General features: G+C 36.6%; 1 protein-coding gene across 4 annotated transcripts in view; it reads left to right on the forward strand.

Moving 5' to 3' along the window:
- Positions 1-8,845, forward strand: part of PDE1A (phosphodiesterase 1A) — a 462,055-nt gene extending 453,210 nt beyond the window's left edge. For all 4 annotated transcript variants that reach the window (XM_021006389.2, XM_078146948.1, XM_021006391.2 and 1 more), the window contains 2 exons: positions 3,357-3,479; positions 5,833-8,845. In XM_021006389.2, coding sequence (XP_020862048.1) covers positions 3,357-3,436 — 80 coding nt within the window. In that variant the 3' untranslated portion in view covers positions 3,437-3,479; positions 5,833-8,845. The remainder of the gene's footprint in view (positions 1-3,356; positions 3,480-5,832) is intronic.
- The last annotated feature ends 11,168 nt before the right edge of the window (positions 8,846-20,013 follow it).

The raw sequence follows: 20,013 nt of genomic DNA on the forward strand, positions 1-20,013 counted from the left end.
AAAGTCTGGCTAGATGCAATCTATAGAAAGAGACCTGTAAATCACAGTGGCCCATCAATGAATTTGATACAGTAATATACCCCCTTCTGAAAAACGACAGCAACAACAACAGCAACAAAACAATCTGCCCTAACATGATATCATATGGTATGAATTGAATTAAATTCTCATAAATGCACCATCATATACAAATGAGAATATATATATACACATATACATATATGTAGGCATAGAATGAAAAATATTCACATACTTTTGTATAAAAGCACATGTGTATGTATAACTATATGTATTTATGTATATACACATTATTGTCATTAAAATAACAATCCCTAAAGGATCATGATCCTTCTTTTTTTTTCCTAATGAATATTTGATGGTATTTTAGATAGAGTGCCTTCTGCTATTACTGCTTTAGACCATCTGTGTGTCATTAGAGACTAGTTGCTAATATTTACATAGCAATTTTAAAGAGGCATTATATCCATTATCTCATCTGGTCCTCCTAATAGCTTTGTTGGTTGCTTAGTTGTTGTCCTTCATTCTTGAAGAGGACCAAAATGACATCACTATGTTGGAGTTAAGGTACATTGCGTCCAACTCTGGCTAATCATGCTCTCCCACAGTTCTGACACAAATAGTCCATATGACCATTTGGGAAGGAGATGTCTCTATCTTTGTGAATCTCATGTTTCTTTGGAGCTACTGCAATTCTGTCTTGCTCATAGAGCACAGCACCTTCTTTGATGCGGGCATGGTGTGCTGAGTGGTCCTGTGCCAGTGTCTCCTGTATCACACAATTGATTCCAAAGTTCTTCAGAGGAACAAAATAGAGAAAAATAGTTTTGTATAGTAGAGATGAAGTGATTTGACCCGTGTCATCCAGCTAGCAAGTGGCATAAGCAGGACATTAACCCAAGTCATCTGGCTCCAAACTTATTGCTCTTCCCATTCCCCCATGCTGGGAAACAAATGGCCCAACAGAGAGGTGACAGACAGACAGACAGTAAGCATCTATTAATCATTGACTATGTGCAGAAGTTTGTGCTAAAGTATAGGGAAAACAAATCTAAGCAAGCAAGACAGTCTCTATTCTCAAATAGTGTTTTTTAATGGGGAAAGATGCATACAGAGGAGCTGGAAAGGGAGGGAGGGAATTGAGGGCACAAGTCAAAGAAACTGTAGGAAGTGGCTTAGTGGTCTGGTTCCAGGCAATATAAGGCAAAGGGCTCATTCATCAGAGTCAGGGTGTGGGGGAGTATAGACTCTGGACAGACGTCAAATTTCCAGAGGGATAGAGATGGTCAGAGAGTAGAACCATGAGGAGAATAGTTTTTGTAAATGCACGAGAATATATGTTTTGTCTCTTCTCTACTATTGTCCTTTTTATGCAAGTCTACCATGTAACAGTATAGTGCCTAAGACAAACAGACATCTACTCCTTTTAGTGGTAATAGCCAATGGTGCCTCAGCAGTGGGACCGCAGTACATGTTCTTGGCCCACAGCTGCAAACTCTGTGCACCAAGTAAAGGTGCTTGTTCTTGGTCAGGCAGACACTCTAAGTTCTCAGTAAGGAATCATCTGTTTGATCAGTCATAAACCTTACTTAATTTTCATTTTTTTTATTTGAAGGATGAGAATGATGGAGGTTCATTTAATCTCAAAACTCCTATTATATAGCATAAGCCTGAAATCTTCCAGCAATGTAGATGGAAGTGGGGCATGATATTAGATGCACAGACATGTACATATATCTACATATTTCTTTTGTTTTATATATTCATACAGCAATATAAATACAAAAATAGAGAGGCAGATATAATCTGACTTCTTTTTGATTGTGGTCCTAAAAGGCTTTGATAATTTTTTTAAATGAATGTCTATTTACTTTTCATTTTCCTAACCCCATAGTACCAGACAAATCTTAAGGTAAATTTATGAAGCAAGACCTAAAGACAGACAGAGCACCAGCAATACTATTTCTCAAGTTTTCACTTTTTAAACTAATTTTGTTGACTCAAAGTATTTAACAAGTACTTATTATGTACCAAATACTATGCTGAGGCTGAGAGAAACAAATGGAAAAAAGGAAGACAGTCTTTGCCCAGAAGGAGATTACATTCTGCTAGGAGAAGACAACACATTTAGAAGAATGATGGCCAAGGAATTATTTTTGGTCTGGAAAGTCACAGGAATGGTGAGGGAAGCCAATGAACAGTCATTGACATGCCTTCTCCCATCTCTGAAAGTCTTTTTGAACAGAACAGAAATTCATGGGACTCGTTTTTGTAAACTTTATAATAGATTGCTTTTTGTCCTTCCCGAACAATAGTGTTATATTCCTTGGAAGTACCTACTTAATCTTACATTTATCTCTTACCATTTATGTCTTAATTTCTTTTACCATGGATAAAAATTCTTGCCATCTCTGATTTCCTCATTGTACCTATTGACATAGGATCGTTCATAGAATCATAGGTTTGAGGCTAGAAGGCAACTTAGAAACCATATAATTCGTTTTATAGCTGAGAAAACCAAGGCCCATGTAGGTTAAGTAACTGACCCAAGGTCATTCTGATATTAAATAGTGGAACCAGGATCCATTCCTAAGTCCTCTTATTTACTAGATAATGGGTGTTTATTGGCTAATTCTTACCGAACCAAGCAAAAACTCTGACCTAGAAAACAGAGTATGGGAGATGTAAATAATACAGTCCTGAGATTTTTTTTATGTCACAATTGGTTCTTTGTTATTCTGTTTCTCTTTGTTTTCCTTTATTCATAAACCTAGATCTCCCTATCTGTCATGGATTTATGTCATCTTTTTAGGTCACAAATCTTCTTCAAGGCCTTTTAAAAATTTTATGGCCTTGAAAAATTACATGAGTTGAGTGCTTATAAATTCCACTCAATTTTGTATAACTAGATACAGTATTCTTTAAACATAATCTGATCTCTTATATTCATTTATCTTAAATCCACAGGAATTTCAATGGAACATGGAGAAAGACAAGTAATCCTGGGATTTGCTTATGTCTCTTCAGTTTTAACATTTTTCCCCCTGCAGAAAAGGGACTGAAGACAGAATCTGTCTGTGATTTTTAATGTGTGTTTAAACCTGCCTTCTTTTTCCTCCTTGTGTTCGTAGTTTGTATTTTTGTAGCTTTTGAAGTATTACAAAATTACTATAACTTTTTAAGTTTTAGTTTATTCAATGAAAGTTAAATGCCTGATGATCTTGGAGAAATATGCTGTGAAGTCCAGTAAGCATAATACACAATCTGCCAAATTTGATAACTGCCTCTTGACCTGCTTATTTAGTCTTCCCAATAACTTGTCTCTTTTTTTCCTTCAGGCGAGCCTGAGCTTCGTAAGAACTTAGAAGAGGTAATAAATACCACAGAAGAAAAATGTGATGTGATTCACCACCAGTAGGTTTGAGACATCTTAAAAGCTTCTGATATATTGCAAATGAGAGGTAATTCCATTTTTAATAGTCTTGAAACATAATCCCAAAGAGTATATAGTTTATAATAATGATATTTGTATGAGTTATTTTATTTGAATATTCTATTAGAATATTCTCCCTTAAAGGTTCTTATGTAACTTTTATTAGCAATCTTATAAAAGAAAGAGCATTCACAACTGCATACCTCTTCTGGGTCACTGACTGTTTTATTCATACCTGAAATCAATAGCCAAGATTTTAGAATCTAAATGAAAAGCAAATAAATAGTGTAGACTCCTGTTGTTACCATAAAGGCAGAATGAGAAAATAGTGAAGGAACAAGAATTTGGAGATGCATTCTATAGAAACAATGACTACCAATTAAAATGAAGAGCTATGACTTTTTTCCCTTAACTCAATAGGGCATCCTGCATATACTGTGGTCGTTTCTAAAGACCACTACTCAGCTTTTGGCAGGAGGGATTCTCCCCTTCATGGCTTTCTTAGACTTCATGGCTTTCAGCTGTAGGCTTTAGAATCTTTTGATCTGAACCCAATAAAAGGCAGCTAGTTCCACAGACCAAGCAAGCAAACAGTATATGCTGAAGATTCAAAGAAAGGCAAATATATATATACATATGTGTGTGTATATGTATGTATGTATGTATGTATACACATATACATATGTGTGTATGTGTGTATATGTATGTATACACACATATATGTGTGTATATATGCATATATACATATGTGTATATTCTAAAAGGGGAGATGTGATAATCAATACATATAAAATACATGTAGAATAGACAAATTACTGTATTCTTCAGGATCACTTTGAAAGTGTTTAAGGCTACACAACATGGCCCTGCGTTCTGATGGAATCCCTCAGCTGGTTGATGCTTCTAATCTCTACGTTCCTTTAATTCAATTACGTTGTTCTGTTCCATTTTCAGTGCTTCAGAATACTAATAGCCAACTTCAAATATGTGATTGAGGCCAAGATCATTGATTTTGTTTCTATAGCTTCTCAGTTAGGAATGGCATTTGCATTTTTCACTATCAGATCATTGAATTTTAGAGCTAGAAGAGATGTTAATACTCATATATTCCAACTCCCTCATTTTATGGATAATTGAGTTTAAGTCCAGAGCAGAAGTGATTTGTTTAAAGCCACACAGGGGGGAAGTATTTGAATGAAAATTCAGGCCCAGGTCTTCTGACTTTAAATCCAGCATTCTTTTTTCCTCCATCAAACATACTATCCTTTTTCATACTGCTATAAAATTATACACTAGAAAAATCTACCTCCTTCCACAAATGGACTTAATTTGTCAATTAAAAAGAACTTTTTTAAAAAATGTAAGCATTAACCCTCAACTATGTAAAATCCTATCTCCTATCTTCTTTCTCTAGTTCAGTGGGAGGGTGTGAATCTTTTTTTCATTGAGTGACATAACATCAAGTTAGTGTCATAAAATATATAATATCCTCTCGTGATTTTAATGAGTAATGGAAAAAGAGGGAACAGTTGTGTGTATGTGCTCAGGTGACCTCAAAAGGTAGATAAAACATTATTTGATATTAATATCCAAAGTTTGAAAATAAACTAAGCAAAGTATAGTAAAAGATGGTGGTTATATTAAATTTTTGAATAATTAGCTTCTCAAATGTTTCTTTTAAAATTTAGTAGCATTTATACTTCTGAAGTTAGTAAAGCTTATAACAGCACTAAGACTTTGGGGATACCTGGTACTTTAAAGTTCTGTAAACTATTGTACAGGTGAATGATATGATTAGTCACGTGCATTTATTAAGCACTTACTTTATACCAAGCACCATTCTGAGCACTGAATAAAAGTACTGTAATGTAAAAACTTCACTAGGTTCACTAAAAACCTCTCAAAGGTTGTTGTGGTATGAATATTTGTACTCATAGTTTCAAGTATACTTTGAAATGGCCTTGTCAAGCTATCCACCTGAGAACAACATAGATTTAAAAGTCATCCCTCTTCCCCATGAAAAACTGGTAACAATACTTTAAAGAACTGTCATGGGGATACCCTTGCTCCCCGTATCAACCCTAGGGCAGAAAATGGGTTGAGAAAAGCCAACCAATTCTCACAGACTCCCAGGGTGGCAAACAACAGAGCCAAAACTGGAACTGAAATCTTCACTCTAAATCCAATGCTCTCTTATTAAAAGAAGTTGTTGAAGTTTTACTCATTGTTTTCTTGAACTTGGCTGTTTGCAAGGGCTAAGACACTGATGTCTCACATTTGAATCTAGTTGTGAAGAATAAATATTGGCTTAACTAGAAATGAGAGATAGTTATGGAATGATGAAATTATGATTCCTGCTTTTTATTTGGATTTTGTTTCAGGAAAATCAGAACAGCACATTAATGTCCTAACTCCTCAAATGGCCAGAAGGCTCTACTCTAAGCATATTCTTTGACCCTGCCCTTTTTAATGGAAGATAATGGAAGAAAACAATGCTAAAAACATGGAACCCTGAGCTGGTAACTCAGGCCATTTCAATATTCTCAAGGTTTCAGTAGTGTTTTCTCATTATTGTTACTGTCATCATGTCATCATTATTGTGTTTCCTCTACTGTTTGGCCTTCTTCAATCAAGCCAGAAAAAAAAAACTTTTTAGTCAAAAGTTGGATTACTTTTGAAATTTGCATTATTGAAAGCTGTTCTAACTTAGCTGACTGTGAAATGTGTATAAGTATATGATGCATTCATTCATTCATTCATTCATCTATTCTCTAATGTACTGTTTTATGAAAAGTACTACAGCTGGCAATTTCTTTTTTTAAACCTCTTGGGAAAAGATTTATTTCTGCATTATTGGATGGCAGACCACTTAGATCATCCTTGTTGGATTTCTATCATTGTTTGGGAACAAAGTTGGAAAACCCTAAAACTGAAATCAGACACTTAAGTCAGCAATGAATATACAATTGTATTGGGGCTACAAAGTAGTGGAGACCTCATCATGAATGAGAACTTCTGATAAAGTCAGTGGAACCTTTCTCTGAAACTAACTGGTCAACTTGTAGCTCATCATAATCATTGTCAACGTTATCATCATTAAAATCTTAAGAGCATGTGGCATTGAGCTTGGTGATGTCAATATCAGTCAAACACAAACCCTACCTTCCATAGGCTTACAGTCTCAAAGAGGAGTCTACAGTCATTGTCAGCAGGAAACTTTGGAACTGAATCTTGAACTTATCAGCTGGAGTGTTGGGCCTGGCAGATGGAGAAAAATATTGATCATTGATGGTCAAAACAAATGAAAGATGTATGTATGTAAAAAGAAAATGTATATTCAACAAATGCTGGTTGAAATGTACTATGTGGAATCCCAGATATGTATGTATATACACATATGTATGTACACGTACATATACATATATATTTCTCCTAATGCACTAATCAGAGAAGAACTTCCAGTCTTGTAGTGTCTTATTCATCTCCCTCAGTCTGTTCTCAGTGGTGTAATGCTGTGTGCATGTACAAGAACTTCCAGGTTGCTCCAAGATGAAGAATGATTTTGTTGAGAACTGATAGCATGATTAGCTTGGATCAGATATTGTAAATATTCATTGAGAATTTGAGGTGGACATGAACTTCATGGGTTTGATTTGTCTATGTGTTTTGCAGAGCACAAAGATCTATTGAAAACATCACGGGAGTCACTATAGATTAAGAAATGAGCCAAATTGTCACACTAAAACTAAGGAGTTCTGTCTGTCTTTGGGCCTGCTTCCTTTCTGGTTTGTGCAATGTTAAGCAATATTTTTTTAAATGGATAAAACCCTAAGCTTGCAAATCAAGGTAGAGGGACTGTGCCATTTACAACTTAGATCACTTTTAATGTGTAAGCCATATCTAATATGCATATTTTGTATGCATAATTTTAATGTATGAAATATATTTGCATAAGAAGTGTACAAAGTGCATTTCCACGTCTTGTGAATGAGGCCTTTAGTTTTTGTTTCACCTCAGCCTTTGACACAGCATAGCTGTATAAGGAAATTGTATCATAGATGTTACAATGCACTTGATATTTTTATTTTAAGAGTAAAGATTGATCTATACTGATAGTGTTGAAGAGATTAATTCCTCATGTGTATCATGGCCACTTTGTATCATTAAAAAATGCAAGTCTTGCTTTTCTTTATTTCCTTTCCTTTGTTCCTGTTTTTCTTTCTTTTTTCCTTCTTTCCTTGTTTTCTTTTTTTCTGCATTGGAAGAAAAATGTTATGATTGGTTCTTGGTGTTAGTGTTAAGCTAGCTATTTATCAGGTAGAAAGAGACTGTCCACTCTAAACTCATTTAAAATTTAGAATTTAACTGTTTGTAAAGCCTAATGTGCAATGCTGTTCTTGGTGGCCTTTTAATAAAGTTTTAGATCCTCTCAAAACAAGAAGGGTGAAAAAACTGATTCTCAAATAATATAGGGAGTTTGACCACTCTGTTTCTCTATGAATAATTTAAGCGCTACTGGCTTTTATTACCAAAAACCAAACCAAACAAATATATGTGTATCGAATTCATCAATTCTTCTGTCTTGCCTTTAACCAAAATTGTCCACTTATATTACCTTTATGAATGGCAATATGGCATCACTAGTGAATAGAGAATTGGCCTCTGAGCTAGGGAGATTTGGATTCAAGTCCCATCTCTGGCTGTGTCACCCTGGGTACTTAACCTCTTAGTCCTTTAGGTAACTCTGTAAGGCTATCAGTGGAAGAGGAAGTGTCAACCTTCATTAGTAGAGCGAATTTCCTTTCAGAAGAGCTCCTTATATGAATGATATTATAAACAGCCCCTGCTTCCGTGTTACCTTTCTAGGTACTGTGAGAGACTATCCTGAGGTAGTGTCCCATAGAAGAGTGATTCCACTTTTTCTACCTGTGTCATTTCTTTTGGACCACTTGATAACACATTAAAAGAAATTCCTTTTCTATTGCTACTTGAGACAACTTAAGAGATCCATTCGATCCAGATCTTCCCAGGACAGTGAATGGATCAGTGAAGGATGGGAGAATAACCAAGCCTACCCTGAGAGCAAAACTACCTATTCCCTGTGCCTCTCCCTACTGGTCATATAGAAACTGGCCCCCATCCCCATCCCCATTTAGCTTATTGTGAGGAGACATTATTCAGGCTGGTACTATCCTGTTGCACTTTGGACTCAATGTTTGCTGTTTAACAGATCTCTCCTGTAAAAATAGTGCGCTTTGGGATCTAGCTAATGACTCTTTAATTTAATTTTTATCATGGTAACCTACTACAATTGTGTTTTTACTATCTGTACTTGTCCATCTTTCCTATTATGGTATTGCTAAATAAATCGTATTTGAGGAGAAGCATTGTGAACCATTTGTTGTCCAATGTAATTTAATTTATTGTAGACCATAGTTAGAAAGGGAAGCTGGCAGAAAAAATAACCAATTGCCATTACATATGTGTTTTCTAAAGCATTATGATCAACAAGGTAAGGAGTATCAAACAGTAAGTGCCCGTAGGTTTTAAGTCATAGAACCACAGACTTAGAGAAGTATTAGAATGTGTGAGAGATATTAGAGATTGTCTAGTTTAATCTATTCATTTTATAGTTATTCAAAATAATTGCGAGTGCAGGGTTGGGGGTAGGGGGTGGGAGCAGGAAGCAGCTGTTATCTGGAGTAAAACACCCTGAATTAAAATCTTAACCTCTGCTACTTATTCTCTGTGTGAATCTTGGTTGTCAGCCAGCCACCCTCATATGGTTTATATCTGTATACATGCACATGAATATACATATACATAAGTATTTATATACATATATGCAGAATATGTGTGTATTTAATCACACAGGTGGAATCTCTATGTTGGCCAGATCGTAGCATTAGCTAGCATTTCTGGCATTTGGGGCAGGCAGGAGAGAATGAGTGGAAAACACTGAGGGGGTGACGCAGACAGAGACTTCCTCTAGACCTAAAGCATGAGGGACAGGGAGTGGTGTAAAGACACCTAAAAACTGGCTGGTGTAGGTGACACATTCTCTTTCTGGGTAGGCCTCAGGTAGGAGAGGGAGGAGGGTAAGGTCTAGGTGGGGAAGACCTCAGCTGTAGGGCTAGGAGGCCTAAGGATCCCATTTTAGAAAAGAGACGGAACTTGTCTTCATCTTTGTTTGCAATCAAGGTGCAGTATTCAGGCCTCTCTACTAAAGTACAAGCATTTAGGGGACAATGTTTCAAATTCCCCAGAGATGCTAACCTGTAATAATAATAATAGCTAATATTTTTATAGCACCTACTATGTGCCAGGCACTGTGATAATCCCTGTACAAATAGTATCTGAATTAATCTTCACAACAACCGTGGGATGTAGGTGCTATTATTACCCCCCTCTTTTTTTTTTTTTACAGATGAGGAAACTATGGTAGGCAGAGGTTAAGTGACTTATCTAAGTTCACACAGCTAGTAAGTATCTGAGGCTAGATTTGAATCAGGTCTTCTTGGCTTCAGGCCTGGAGCTCTATCCACTGCCCTACCTAACTGTCCATGCCCCAACAATCCTCTACACCTCTCCCCCAGGAAGTGTAGCCAGGGACTTTGGCAATGTGGAAAAGCAGGAGAATCTCTGTTGCCTCGTAGGACAAGGACCAAAGTGCAGGGTGACACCAGAAGAGAGGTACAGTGGCAACAGGGCTATCAGGGGGTCCTTTGTTGTAGATGTAACATAGGGCCAGGAAAGGCCTTCCCTACCAAAACAAGCAAATAAATAAATAAAGTGAATCTAGTTAAGTGAATAGATGAATGAATGAATAGATTAGATAGATAGATAGATAGATAGATAGATAGATAGATAGATAGATAGATAGATAGATAGATAGATAGAGGGAGGGAGGGAGGGAGGGATGGATGGATGGATGGATGGATGGATGGATGGATGGATGGATGGATGGATGGATGGATGGATGAAATATGTAGCAAATATGACAAAGCCCCAATCTAGGAAAATGTGTTTTATATCTTTTTTTTTCTGCCAGAGATTAGAATAGTGCTGATATATAGTAAGCAGTTAATAAATGCTGGTCAACTGATTGATTGACCAGTTGACTAGTTTGAGGATTGCCTTTGGATCTGTGATGAATGGTAATAAAATTTATATCACTTTTTTGATGAACCAAAGAGCTCTTTATTCACCAGTAACAAAACAGAATAAAATTCTGATGTTGAAATGCTTATTTCAGTTTCACAAGGCAAAATTTATTTTAGCTACTCTTGTTTAGATCAACTAGGACCAAATGGATTATATTTGTTGGAGATAAATGGGTTCTTTATTGATGCATATCTAGAAATACCTAGTTCTATAAAATGACAGCTGTGAACCAGACCAGTGAATTGACTCGTAAGCATCTTTTCTTTCTTTTATATCATTTTCAGAGAAGTTATTTTCAAATTAGGAGATGTATTAAAATGTGGCTTTGTAAACTTATTGTCTGTGCTTCTTTTTCAGAAATGCAGTCATCTTATCTCTATGAATCAGAGTATGACCTTGAAAGCTTTATATTGATTAATTATAATTTTTTTCAAAATATTTAACAGGTGCATGAGTTTGGATAGCAAATTTTTGCTATAAAATTAATTTCTTTCACATTTATTATCATTATTAAGACAAATGGCAATTTCTTCTTTTAGTTCTAACATCCTTTAAAGTACTTTGGCATAAGGAATTAGATGTATATTATATTCATTTTTATCAGATCCTATGCTCTTTCCCTACATAATCATAATATCTACATCTCTTCTAAACCTCCCTATTTCTGTCAAGGACCCTACAGGTTCACAACCTCGGTATTTATCCTCAATGTCTCACTTTTCCTCATTCCATGTAGTAGACACCACATGGATACCAATCAGGTGCCATATCTTGTCATTTCTACCTCTGTGACATTTCATGTTTGTTCCCTCTTCTTTACTCACATGGCCACCCTTCTATTTTAGGCCCCCATCTTGCCTAGACTCTTACTATAGTCTCCTAAACAGTTTCCACATATATATCTTCTACATAGTTATTGAAATAATTTTCCAGAAGTATTCATCTGACTTGTCACTCAGTAATATCTAATGGCTCCTCATTGCCTTCAGGATCAAATATGAACACTCTCTCTTTGGTTTTTAAAGCCTTTCATAATCTGCCCCACCCCCTGACTTACCTTTCCAATTTTGTTATGCATTATTCCCTTTTCAGCAATCTACAGTATAGACTAGATTTCTTGCTGTTCCCCCTACACAATACTCCATCTTTGGTCTCTGTACCTTTACACAGGCTATCCCATCTGCCTAGAATGTACTTTCTTCTCCTCTTTATCTCTTAGAATTCCTTCTATCCTTTAAAACTCAGCTCAATACCACCTTCTATTTCTGACTCCCCACCCAGCTGTCACTACACTTCCCCACCACATCACCTGGCATCTATTTCGTTTATGCCAGTGAATGCCAGAGGGTGAAGGGGAATAGGCTACAGGGAAACTTTTCTCCTTCCCCAACACCGGTATACCCTAGCTCAGATCCCAGTGTGATCTACTCTTCTCACCAACTTTACTGTCAACATTTTCTTCCCCTTTTCTCAGCTGACCCTTAATCTTCATCCCCTCTGGGAGGGAAGGAACACTAGATCCATTCTAAACTTCAGATCCATTCCTCACTTCCCCGCAGTACCTCTTGGTCCCTTTTGGTGGGACAGATATAGGCACTCACACTTGTTTGATTAGCAGGGGGTCATCAAATGCAATCAAATGAGATGTTTATAAAGCAATTAACAAACCTTGAAGAGTTATATAAATTCTAGATATCATCATCATTATCATCATCATCATCCTTCCAGTAATAAGGAGAACTACCACATTCTCTAACTCTGTGCCTTAAGGAACACTGAGCATTGCCATCCACCCTATTGCTGTGCCCCCAAGAACCATTAAGATTTTCTGTCTTGTCTCTTCTGGTTAGAAGATTAAAATGTGAACTCCTTGAAAGCAGAGACTGTCTTTCTTTTCTATTTGTATAACCAGTGCTTGTCACACAGAAGGTCCTTAATAAATGCATTTCCATTCATTTATTATATATCATATATATATATATATATGTATATACACACACACACACACACACACACACACACACATATATTTATGTATGTACTTGTTTTCTCCACAGAAGTGTAAGATTCATTAGAATAGGGAGTGTTTAATTTTCATATATGTCCATCACATCATAGTACAAATTTTGTTGTCATCTTCAGTCATTTTTCAGTTGTGTCCAACTCTTTGTGACCCCATTTGGGGTTTTCTTCGTAAAAATACTGGAATGGTTTGCCATTTTGTTCTCCAGCTCATTTTATAGATGAGGAAACTGAGGTAAACATGGTTAACTGACTTGCCCAGGGTCACACAACTAGTCAGTGTCTGAGGCCAAATTTGAACTCAGAAAGATAGGTCTTCTTGATTCCAGGCCCAGTACTCTAGGCACTCTGCAACCTAGCTGCCCTCAGTAGTGCAATTAATGAATGCTTATTCTTATTTGTTGGGATTTATTATTGTTCAGTTGTATCTGACTCTTCATGACTCTACTTTCCCTTCTGGTTCTAAGGTATCTGGGTAGTTTTCCTTTATAATCACTTTAAATATGATGTCTAGGCTTTTAAAAAAAATTATAGCAGTTGAGTAATTCAATAATTCTTAAATTATCTCTTTTCTATCTATTTTCCCGGTCCATTGTTTTCCTCATGAGATATTTCACATTTTCTTCTATTTTTCTCCATCTTTTCACTGTGTTTCTTCATGTCACCACAAATTTTACAAAGTCCTCTATCTCATCAAATATCAGATCATTTTCCTTCATTTTATTCATAGCTGCTTGAACTCATTTACTAGATCTGGAGGCCATATTTCCTTTTGTTGTTACTGTTTTCCTGTTGATTTGTCTGTTTATATTCAAAGCAGTTGAAATTTCTTCTTTCTGAAATCTTTGGTGCTTTCAGTCTTTCCCCACCCTACCGTCTCATTCAGTCCCTCCACCTTATTTTCCTTATCACTCATTTCCTGAGTCTCTCCTCTGATGGTGGTTTTCCCAGGTGATGGATCTCAAAGTGTCTCAGCCTCCTCCTACACTGGGCAAGTCACAGTTCACCAGCCTAGATCTCTTTCCCCACTGACTTTTAGGTAGTTCAGAGCTAGCCTTAGATAGATACTATGCTCTTCCCTCAGACTTGGTGGAGTTCAGAGCTGTGCAGTACTAGTGCCTGGGGGTTGCATGCTCTGGAAGGCTTTTGCTCCTGAAGGGCTGTCACTAAGCTGGTTGTCAAGGCTCAAGCAACCTTCTCGTAGCCTGGAGTTGGGGTCTTTATAGCCCCGGAAGGAAGGGGTAGAATAGAAGTGTAAGGGGAAGGAGGTGGGAGGGTTGACATAAGCCTGTGCCATCTCCTTAGGTCCTGTAGCGTGCCTTGTTACCTGTTGCATGGAACATGGGAAAGGGATGCAGAGTGAACTCAGCGTCAGAAAGTATCAGTTCCTGGGTTTGGGGTGTTTTTGTTTTTAACTTATTTTGGATTTTTGTTGTCTTAGACTATGAAAACAGCTAAAGATGCTTCATCTTTGATGCATTATTTCTGTTTTGGAGAAGTTTGAAAAGTCTTGGGGATCAGAGAAAATGTCTCACCTGCCATCTTGTTGCTAACATGACCAGAAGTCTGAATATTAGTTTTGAGAGCAAATTGTTAAAATGTAATCAACTGAGTCTCTTTACATTTTTATGTAAAATAAGATTTTAGTATCTTAATTGATTAAAAAGGTCTTTAGACATAATGGAATTTATCTTTCCTACTTATTATCTACAAGTGGAACTGTTTGATGCTGCTTTACATCATTTGATGAGTGTAATTTCGATGATACTAATAGCTGTATCAATCACCAAAGTTTTTCCTATGGAATAATGATTTTTACACATAGCAATTCTATAAGCAACTTTATAGCTGTTCCTTTGGTATTACATCTTTTTTTAAGAAAAAAAAGGCATTTATTAAAAGCTTCCATTTTTCTCCAGAAAAAAAAAAATCTCTTATCTTGCTAATATATTCTATATATACATTTTCAAGATATTTCAATTTATTAGGTCTCATGCTATCTGCAACCAACATTTTCATAATTAATAATCAATCAATTGATCAATAAATATTTATTAAGCAACTACTATGTGCCAGGCACTGTAATAAGTGCTAGAGATACAAAAAGAGGCAAAAGACAATCCTTACCCCAAAGAATCTTACAATCTAATGAAGGAGACAACATGCAAACAAATATGTCCAAAACAAGCTATATACTGGATAAATAGAAATTAATTAAAAGTGGAAAAGCACTGGAATTAAAAGGGAAGGCTTCCTATAGAATCCAGGAAGACTCTTAGGTTGAGAGCCTGAGGGACTGAGAGAATATGGTGTTGCCCTCTACAGTAATGGGGAAGGCAAGATTTATGGGAAAAGATAATGAATTCTGTTTGGGAAATATGGAGTTCAAGATGTCTGCTAGATATTCAGTTCAAGATGCCTGAAAGGCTGTTGGAGATGTGAAGTTGGAAGTTAGCCAAGAGATTAGTACAGGATAAGGGAGATTTGAGAATCATCAGCATAGAGATAGTAATTAAATCCACAGGAGTTAATGAGATCACCAGGTGAAGTAGTATAGAGGGAAAAGAGGAGATGTAACCCTGAGGGACACCTAAAGTTAAAGGCTGTGATCTGGAAGAGAATCCAGCTAAGGGGACAGAGAATGAGTGGTCAGGTCGTTAGGAGGAGAACCAGGAGAAAGTAGTGTCCCAAAATAAAAACTAAAAAAAAAGAGTATCAAGGAGGTGAGAGTGATCACAATGTTAAAGGCTTCAGAGAGTTTAAGTAGAGTTATGATTGAGAAATGGACAGTGGATTTGGCAACTAAAAGATCATTAATAACTTTGGAGGGAGCAGTTTAGGTACAATGATAAGATCAGAAACCAGACCAGTAAGGGCTTAATAAAAGAGAGAGAGGAGAGAAAGTGGAGGCACCTGTTAATAGAGACTTCCAAGGAATTTAGCCACTTAGGGCAGAAAAGATGAAGGACAGTAGTTAGCAGGCATGGAAGGATCAAGAGAGAGTTTTTTCAGGATAGTGGAGACATGGGCATGTTTGTAGGCAGTAAGGAATGAACCAGAAGACAGAGAGAGATTGAAAATAAGTCAAGGTGTGGGGAGTGTGTCTTCCTGTTGTAGATTTTTACTTTGTGTTTCTGTATGTTCATTACTTAACCTCCATTGTCTTTAGTTGTATTAGTTTCTACTGCACCAATGGATTTTCATTTCAAACTTAATAGGATTTTATCCAGTATGAAGGGATCTTATTTCAATTTTTTAAAAATTAAAGACAATAAAAAATTTTCAGACAGTAAAATCTAAATTTAATTATTGTAAATTTCAAGTGATTATGACTTCTTGAGTTATTTCTACTTTTTAGAGTTGTAATACTGGGGGAAAACAACTATTCTGTAGTTAGCAAAATAATGGCATTAAAAAATTTTACAGATATTGTGGTGATTTCAATTTCCACAAAGACTGTTTAATTTTGCCCTCCCAAAAGGGTCCAGCACCCAAGCAGGGGAGCACACTCCACAGTTTATAAAATTCTGCTTTAATTTATGTCCTAAGTATGTCTCACTTAGACTATTATAAGAGAATCATAATTAAATTCCTTGCTACCACAAAGAGAAATACCTAGTTTTCCTACCTCAGAATTTAGTGCTTTTTCCACTATTCCATACTTCCTACTCTTTTTCAAAGTGAGACCAATAGAATTCAATTATATAATATTCCCAAACATAAACCATAAAATAGTTTTAAAATGAAATTTTAAAAAGAATGCATAAACAGAATAACTCCATAAAAATCACCACATTGTTTTCTAAACATTTCTTTCAGTTCTTTTTTTCCCCATCACTGCTATCTTTGTGAGAGATAATTTGGGCTATTAGAAAGCTGGACTTGGAGTTTAGTTCTCACCCAGATATTTTCTAGCTATACTCCCGGGAATCTGATGCTTAGCACAGTGGCTGGTCCATAGTAGATGCTATATCTATTGACTGAAAGTTACTTAAACTCTCTGAGACTGTTTCCTTACATGTAAAATAAGAATACTATCACTTAATTCACAGGGTTATTTTGATGATCAACTGAAATTAGCATGTAAAGTGTTTTGCAAACTTTAAAGCACCATAAAGACATTAGCTATTATTAGCAGGTTTCTCTTTTTCATTTTCATAATTATTCTACAAAGAACATGATAATAAGTCATTCAAAGTCCTGTTTTGTATAACCAAGTCTTGGAACAAGGGTAGTCTCTGTTTGGACCAACATAGGAAATATGTGGTATAGAATATTCAACAAAGCTGTACTGTTACCATGATCAGAATCCTATCAGTTCATTAAAAAGTCTGTCATTGAAACAAGTGTGCTTGAAAGAATGCTCATAATAACCAAATGCAATATGCATAAGGGTTTTTGTTTTGTTTTATATTGGTTTTTTTAGTCAGAGAATCCTTATATTTATAGAATATGGTTACACCACCCCTCTCCCCCTCACCACAAAACAAAGCTTTTTCAATAGTGCAGAGATAAAAAAAAAAATCCTATTCTGAACAACGAATCATGCTAGGCTTCAGGATTTTCCCCATAGGTCTAACCTGGAGATGATAGACACATATTAAGGCACCTTTCTCCTCCCTATTGTGTAGGCCAGGTGGATGGCCTCATTTTTTGGAATTGATTGCTTTCAGTGAACCAAGTCTATAGGGACAAACAAAAAGTCAGAGTAGAAGACTTTTAAGTCCTTAATTGTAAGCTTGAAAACAATTTTTTTTTTCAAAATGAGGAGGAGAAATTGATTAAGTCCTATGAACTCTTCAGGAGTAGAAATTATTATGGCCACTAGATGGCACAAACTCAGCTGAAAAATACCAATAGGACAATAAGCAAGGGAAAAGCATAGAAATTGTGACTGAGATTTTAGCATTGAGAAAATTTGCAGTTAATTAGATTTTATGCAAACAAGATGAATCCAATTTTCCTAAATAATTTTCTTTTCCTATAAAAAACAACTCATATGTGATTTGTACAAAATGGCATGGAGAACTATGTAAATTCTGCCTCTCAGACTCCTTAACTTTTGAGAGGAAGACACAACTTTTACTTTTTTTTCTTTACTTGACATGCTAGTTTATTATTTGTAAATTACTATTTCAAACTAGATCCTAAGGTTTATTCATTTTCGCATACATTCATTCTGATAGGTGTTAAACTGTATTAGAGATATATTTGGGAGAACTGGAGTTTAGCAATGTAGTTGGCTGGCCTTACTGAGGGGGATGGGGTGGCAGAGACCTGTGTTAAGCCTCCTCCCTTTACTTTTCTCCTCCAACCTACCCCACCTTAGCCCAGAGAGATTTGCTTTGCTTGCACAGAGGAAGAGAAGCTTTATTTGTTTTCCCCAGCCAAGGAGCTTAGGAGGAATGAAGTTCACTGCCACATTCATCATGGTGCATGAAAGGGCATCAAGAGCAGAAGTGGTGAGCAGTGCTGAGGCAAGCCAAGCTAAAAACTTTTGGGGGGCACAGGAGCAGAGAGAGATAAAGGGTGTTCTGTCAGGAACTCAGTGAGAAGTTCCTGAGTCAAGCCAACCTAGGAATATCATACAGAGGCTGTAGACCAGGCACATGTAAAAGAGACATAGAGACATAGAGAAGTAGGAAATTCTATACTCTCCTCCTCAACCCCAGATCTGTCTCTGGCTGCCTGAAGGGGGAAATGTGGCCAATGTCTTCCTAACACACAAAAAGTCCCAAATGACTGAAAGAAAATGTTTGAGCATATTCACTGAAGTATACTCAGGAATGTAGCTCATATTTTTTCCTTGCTTCATTATCGATTTCTGTCCTAATTAAATGTCAATTGTTTCAATGCTATTGCATGTCTGGGTCTTTGAGCAACCGATAATCTGAACTTGGTTTAACTTTGGATGTTTCAAATTGTTTAGCCTAATGCAGAGGTAGAGAACTTGTAGCCTGGAGGCCACATGTGGCCCTGTAGGTCCTCAAGTGCAGCCCTTTGACTGAATCCAAATTTCACAGAACAAAACCTCTTAATAAAAGGATTTGTTCTGTAAAACTTGGACTCAGTCAAAAGGCCATACCCAAGGGTATAGAAGACCACCTGTGTCCTCCAGGTGGCAGCTTCCCCACACCTAACCTAATGGAAGGCAAATGAGCCAGTTAGTTAGATGATCAAAAGCTTCCATTATCTGTACTCTGTGCGTTCAGAGGTGATAGATGGGACCCATGGGCTATAATAATAAAGAGCATTTTTTTTTAATACTCAGCAACTAAGAAACTTTAGTGCAAACTGTTTGGTATTTGTGTCTAAACCCACAGTTTAAGAAATTATATTATGGTATTGTAATGAGTTGAGACTTTGATGTAGTCGTAGTTATTTCTTTCACTGACCAGTCAGATTTCCAGATGTAGGCTAGCTACATCTCTTCCTCATGGTTGTAGGGGTACCCCCTAAGGGGTCAAGGGTAACTCTCTAAATTAGATTGTGCCCCCATCAGTGTGCTTCTCTCCAAAGTTATCAGCTGAGAATAAATTTAATTAGCCAGCTTTAAGTGGCCTTTAGAAAGGGTTGTTTACTAAAGTGGTGAAATAGAAATATTTGGCAAAAAAACTTCCCCTCAAAAAAGTCTTGGACATACTTGGACATACTCACAGAATCCAGGGGAAAGTAGGCTCAAACTTAGAGAACACATGTTGCAAAAGGGTGACTCACAGCTCCTAGTTGCTGGAAGGCCTTTTCTCCCATTTGTGGATAGAATGATGTAGTCTCTTTGGTAGGGTCCTTCTTTGACCTTTGAGTCCAGTTTGTCCTTGGCTCCCAATTATGAAGACACTCCTGGCAACTGATCTGAGGACACCATTTAGGACAATTTGGGTATTCAAAATCCTCTGGACCCTTCAAAGCTTTCAAAGTCCTCTGGCCCAAAAGGAGGAAAGTAAACCTGGCCAAGGCTGCTGCCACTGCTTCTTGTTCTTATTCTTTTCTTGTTCTTGCTCTTCTTCCTCTTCTTGTTCTTTCTTTCCTTCTTCTTCTTCTTTCTCTTCTTCTCATTCTTATTCTTTCTCTTCTTGTTGTTCTTGTTCTTGCTCTTGCTCTTCTTGTTGTTCTTTCTCTTCTTCTTCTTCTTCTTCCTCTTCTTGTTCTTCTCCTTTCCCTTCTTGTTCTTGTTCTTTCCCTTCTTGTTTTTGTTTTTTCTCTTCTTCTTCTTGCTCTTCTTGTTCTTGTTCTTTCCCTTCTTGTTTTTGTTTTTTCTCTTCTTCTTCTTGCTCTTCTTGTTCTTGTTCTTGTTCTTTCCCTTCTTGTTTTTGTTTTGTCTCTTCTTCTTCTTCTTGCTCTTCTTGTTCTTCTTGTTCTTTCTCTTCTTGTTCTTT

This window comes from Phascolarctos cinereus, unplaced genomic scaffold, assembly GCF_003287225.1.
Source record: "Phascolarctos cinereus isolate Bilbo 61053 unplaced genomic scaffold, phaCin_HiC Scaffold_726;HRSCAF=1367, whole genome shotgun sequence".
Classification (NCBI taxonomy): Eukaryota; Metazoa; Chordata; class Mammalia; order Diprotodontia; family Phascolarctidae; genus Phascolarctos; species Phascolarctos cinereus.